This window comes from Gossypium hirsutum, chromosome A08 (assembly GCF_007990345.1).
Source record: "Gossypium hirsutum isolate 1008001.06 chromosome A08, Gossypium_hirsutum_v2.1, whole genome shotgun sequence".
In the NCBI taxonomy this organism is placed as follows: domain Eukaryota; kingdom Viridiplantae; phylum Streptophyta; class Magnoliopsida; order Malvales; family Malvaceae; genus Gossypium; species Gossypium hirsutum.
Window position 1 is genome coordinate 109,384,661 of NC_053431.1, and position 6,049 is coordinate 109,390,709.

At 35.6% G+C, this 6,049-nt stretch overlaps 1 protein-coding gene across 1 annotated transcript; it reads left to right on the plus strand.

The window, feature by feature from the left end:
• Positions 1-2,944: 2,944 nt before the first annotated feature.
• Positions 2,945-3,832, plus strand: LOC107930094 (uncharacterized). Its single transcript, XM_016861654.1, has 2 exons — positions 2,945-3,101; positions 3,309-3,832. Exons 1-2 carry the CDS (start codon positions 2,945-2,947, stop codon positions 3,830-3,832), a joined length of 681 nt encoding a protein of 226 aa, XP_016717143.1.
• The last annotated feature ends 2,217 nt before the right edge of the window (positions 3,833-6,049 follow it).

Below are 6,049 nucleotides of genomic sequence, written 5' to 3' on the forward strand. Positions count from 1 at the left end.
ATTAAAGTTCATTAGAAAGGAGCTGAATTCCTCGCAATCATTCACTCATTGTTTCTTCCATTTTCATATTTATATTTTACAATTCAATCAAAACCTTATTTTATTAATTATATTAATTTTTATAAATATATTTATTATATAATTCTATTTTTACCCACGCCATAATTTAGTATTAATAAATTCATTCATTCAGTTAAAAGAGGGGGATTAATTCAAGAAATATAGAATTATCAATAGAAATATTATGTTTAAGAATTATATTCCCATATTTGGATGAAAAATATTACTTTTAAGTCGACAATATGATATTACCAATAATGTCAAACTGTCAATATTTGAGAATATAAATAATTTATTTTTTATGTAATGTCACGTTACTTAATAATATGAAATTTTTGACAATTTTAATTTCATTAAACCAAAACAAAAAATGAAATAATAAATACTAATGGATCAAACTCTCTAATTCTTTTATATATTCTCTCAAGTAACATTTCCATTATATTCATTCATTTATTTAATATAAGTTGTTTTGTCTATTATTATTTAAGTAAATTTAACATTTATCTATTAAATTATTTCAATTTTTAATTATTTTAAATGAGTTTTTTCTATTATTAATTATTTCTTGAGGAAAAAAATCACGAATATTCTATTTCTAGTTATTAATTAGTTAAAAATACTTAACATTTGTGTATTATTATTGTGTTGGTTTGTTTCTATAACTTCATAATTAAGTTTTACTATAAGTATAGTCAGAATAACATATATTAAGTACATACAAAATTTTATATCAAACTTCTGCTTCTCTAGCACGACTCTTTCTACTGTTATAGCACATCTAGGGTTTTTCTTTCTTTTCATTTGTGTTCTTTCTTTCTTCATGATAGCGGTGGAGTTATTGGCTATTTGGGGGTTGGATATCTATTATGGAAAATGAGATGGCAAACCTGTCTTTGGATGATGGGGAGAAGAAAGGTTTGTTGGTACAGAAGGAGACTGGTCCGTACTCGATGGTGACGAAGTTTAGTATGGTTGGATGTTTTTTAACGGCAAGTATAGTTCATTTTCCAGCAATAAAGAGTACCATGAAAAATGTTTGGCACTCAGTTAAAGGAGTTCAAATCTCGGATCTAGGGGACAAAAGATTTTTATTTAAGTTTTTCTATAGGATGGATTTGGAACGGGTTATTAATGGTGCACCCTGGACTTTTAATAACCACCTTATGGTGTTTCACAGGTTGGAGAAGGTCGAGGATCCAGTGAAGGTTTCATTATTGTTTGTTAACTTTTGGGTTCAAGTTCATGACTTACCTATGGGTTCGTTCTCGGAAACTATTGCATGACAGTTGGGAAAGATTTTGGGAAAATTTTTGGAATATGATTTGAAAATTCTAAGTCAGAGAGTGAGAACTTTTCTTAGAATTAGGGTTCAGTTAGATGTGATGAGAGCTTTGAAAATAAGGAAGAAGATTGTATCTGCATATGGAAACCATACTTACGTTAGTTTTAAATACGAGAAGTTGATGCTATTTTGTTTCTATTGCGGACATTTGGGTCACAGTGACTCTTTTTGTCATATTAGAATGTCGAGAGAGGAGTATGTTAAGTTGGGTTGGGATTTGTCGCTTTAAGCACAATTAAGAAGAGCTACCCCAATGATTAGTCAATGGCTGATAGAAAGTAGGGATGAAGGGGGCTTAGTAGTATTGTTGCGAAACGGGGTTTTGGGTATGAGGCTGGGGTAGATGACTAAAGGGGTTCGGATTTAAAGTGGACCCTATGTTAGGTCTCAATTTGGAAAAGAATGGTAGTAAGGTATTAGGGGTTGATGGATGGGATGAACAACTAAAGGGGCATTTATATATGGACCACGATGGGTAGGAGACACCTATTAAAAGTGTAGATGGTAAAAAGAGGCTTCGGAATGACATAGGGGATTATGTCGTTATTGGGATAGAAACTTCATTAGAGTAAGGGAGGAAAGACCATTTGGGAGAACCTATTTTATATTGACAACTGTCAAGAGGCAAGCCGACTGGTCGCAATGAAAATATTAAGCTGGTATGTCCGTGGGTTGGGGCAGCTGCTGACTGTTAGATGTTTGAAGAATAAATTGAGACAAGTTCAGCCCCAACTTTTGTTTCTAATTGAAACAAAATTCAGCGCGAGACAAATGAGTAGATAAGAAGGAAATGCAGATTTCTAAATAGTATAGATATAGATGTTATCGGGTTAAGGGAGGATTATCTTTAGCGTGGGTGGAGAGTTTGACTATTATTTTAAGAAGTTTTTCAAGATCTCATATTGATGTGGAAGTAGGGAAGGGATATGGAGAGGTAGCGTGGAGGTTCACGGGTTTCTATAGCACCCTAGCAGAAAAAGTAAGGAAGGATTCGTGGAATTTGTTGCAACATTTGAAACAAGATAGTAACTTGTCATGGTTAGTCTTGGGGGATTTCAAAGAGGTTTGTTATTCTTTTCAAAAACAATGAGGGCACCTTAGGGAGGAGCGACGAATGATTGCGTTTAGGGAGGTATTGAATGAATGTGAACTAAGTTATTTAGGCTTTTCTGGTTAGTGGTTCATGTGGGAGAGATGACGATTTCTTAAAAACAACATAATGGGAGTGGTTGGATAGAGGGTAACTGACCCAGGATCGTCAGATGTTTTTTTAGAATTTTTGGTAAACCATCTTTAGCATATTTTGTCAGATCATTTCTCTGTGCTTGTTAATACATGGAGTGATAGGTGGGTTCGGCCTGGGCTAAGGGATTCTTGGTTTTGTTTTAATGCTAATTAGATTTTGGATGAGGGGTTCGAGGATCATCTTAAGGGGTGGTGGGCAACGAATGAGAATAGATTTTGACAAAGCTTAGGGAGTTATGAGTGGAATTGAGCAATTGGGCTAAAAAAATAAGAATTAATAGGTATCATAGGAGAATGGCTTTAAGTGCAAGGCTTAATAAGCTAAATGGTGAAGATCTTAGTGATATGGTACTGGCTAAGATTACTAATGTAAAGTTAGCTATGAACATAGAAGTCAACATGAATGAGTTATTTTGGGAGAAAATGGCTAGTGTGAATTGGATTTGGTTAGGTGATTGAAACACCATTTTTTCATAATTTTGCTTCAAGTCGAAAAAAAAAGAATACAATTAAAAGGCTGGAAAATGAGAGTGGGAGCTAGATAAACAAACAAGAAGAGATGGCTAACTAGCAACATAATATTTTAAAGATTTATTTTCTTCAAAGCCAGTGAAAAATTGTGATCACTTACTTTCGAGAATTCCAACGTGCATCTCAGGGTCTCAAAATGAAGAGTTAGTTGCTGAGTTTAGAGGGGAGGAAGTGGTTGAGGTGATTAGAGCCATGGCTCCTTTGAAAGCATCAAGAAAAGATGGCTTTCCTGTGCTATTTTATCAAAAGTTCTGGCTTGTGGTAAGGGATAGGGTTGAGAAATTTTGTTTGGAAGTGTTGAATGGTCAATGTGATTTCGAGGGGATCAATGGCATGGACATCATACTTATCCCAAAGATTGTATCGTCGAAGAACATAGGTTGGTTTAGGTCTATCAGTTTGTGTAATGTTATTTATAAAGTGATTTCCAATGTGATTGTGAATAGATTTCATAAGGTCCTTAATGGTTGCATCGATGAAACTCAAAGGGCATTTGTGCTTAGAAGGCAAATCACTAATAACATATTTGTGGCTTATAAGATTCTACACCCTTTTAGGAAGAAGGGGGTCGATTGGAACTTTTTGGAAAGAGTTATGGGTTCTTTAGGATTTTGTGAAGCTTGGATCTCATTTGTTATGAGGTGTCTCTAGTTTACCGTATTTTATTATTTTGAATGGGGTGTAAGGAGAGTAATTTTGACCTTTTAGAGGCTTAAGGTAGGGGAATCCTCTTCACCCTTATTTGTTTATAATTTGAGCCAAAGGATTTTCAAGGCTATTGCATATGTTGAGAAAGGAGGGAAGGCTCCATGATGCGAGGATAGGATGAAGTGAATAACTATTACCCACCTATTTTTTGCTGATGATAGCATTTTGTTCAATGAAGCCTCAATCGAAGAGGCAAAGACTATGAAATTGGTGGTGACTGAGTATGAGGGTGTATCGGGTCAATTAGTCAACTTCAATAAGTTCGTTATATTCTTTAGTGGTAATATGGATAATATGGTGAGGGAGCAAGTAGGTAAAATTTTGGGAGTACGAATCTTAAACAATCCGGAAAGGTATCTAGGATTGCTAACAATGGTGGGCAGAAGGAAAAAGCATGATTTTGTGTATATGAAATAGAAATTTATAAGGAAAATAAAGAGTTGGAGCGTGCGTTATTTATCGATAGGGGAATGAAGTATTGATTAAGGCCATTTTGCAAGCCATCCCGATTTATGCTATGTAATGTTTCATGTTTCTGTTACTTTGTGCCATGATTTACAGAATATGATGTGTAAATTTTGGTGGTGAAACTTGAAATCTTGTAAGGGTCTACATTAGTGCAGGTGGAGCACTTTGTACACTCCGAAAGCGCAGGGTAGGTTGGGTTTTAAAGATCTTAATCTATTTAATATGGCCCTGCTAGAGAAGCAAGGGTGGAAGCTAATTATGCAACCTTGTAGTTTATTTTCACGTGTATTGAAAGCTAAGTATTTCCCCGGGGTGATTTTATGAGTGTACGATTGAGAGCTTACCCTTTATATACTTGGTGGAGTATTTGGGAAGCATGTAGTCTTATTGAGATAGGGATAGGCTGGATGATTGGAATCGGTTGGCCGTGAACATCTGGAATGATGTGTGGTTGACAGGTCCTGGGAATGATATGCTTCAATTTCAAAACATCGATATTAGGTACACTATTGTATTAGATTTAATTAATTAGGACACGTTTACTTGGAAGTAGGATGTTATTAGGGATCTATTTGGTGATGACCAGTTGTAGAAAATATTTTTTCTCCCACTAGTGAAAAACATACATAGAGATGAGGTGGTTTGGAGGGGGATAACATAGGGGAAAACACAACAAAAATTGGTTACAAATGGCTCATTATAGAGAGGCACGACATACTGAGGGTTAATTACATAGAACAAGCAGTGATTCTATCTAACTTTTAATCAAGACTGTGGATTCTAAGCTTTCCTAATTAAATTCATATACATTTTTGAAAAGTATCTAATGATTTTTTGCCAGCATTGCGGGTGCTAAAGTCCTATAAGCTTGTTGCAAATTCACTTTGTCCTGTTTGTGAAGTAAAGTAAGGTTCGGTGGTCCATTTATTTTGTGACTGTGTTTTCTCGAAGTAGGTCTTAGGGGAATTGGGGTGGCTCTCTTAACAATTAACATGCAACACAGTTGGAAGTAATGGTTAGCCATCTCTTACTGGGTTTTGTGGTACAACTATAAAAAAGTGTATCATGAGGGTATAGAGATGGGATCAAGGATGTTGTGGGATTCATAAATTCATACATAATAGAGATATAGCAGTTGAGTGAGTTATCAAATTCAATACATATCCTTAGGCAATCTATTTGGGAGCCATCGGAAGGGGACACTATTAAACTTAACTTCGACACATCTTTTAATCACTAGTTACGGACATCATATTCTGGCATAATAGCACGAAATAGAGAAAGACTGGTCGTGGCATTATGCACTTCCCCGTGGGAGAACATTCCAGATCCAACCATGGTTGAGGCACAAGCATGTTTAAAGGCCGTTTTTTTTTGCAAAAGAGCTGGGTTTTTGGAATGTGTATGTCGAGGGGGATGCTCTAACAGTCATCCAAAAACTGAGATCTACAGAAGAGGATAGATCCAGTATTAGTACTCTTATTAAAGACATAAAAGAAAGGGTAACCAAGTTTTGAAGCCTTCAATTTAGATTTGTACCTCGGGAGGCTAATGCGACAGTGCATGGACTAGTGTTAGAGGGCAGAAAGTACAACTGCCCTATATGTTGGGTATAAAAGGTCTGGAGAGAGGTGGAATGGCTCGTTGACAAGGATATGAGAGGGGTTGGGGGATGTGACCATTTATAAAGGC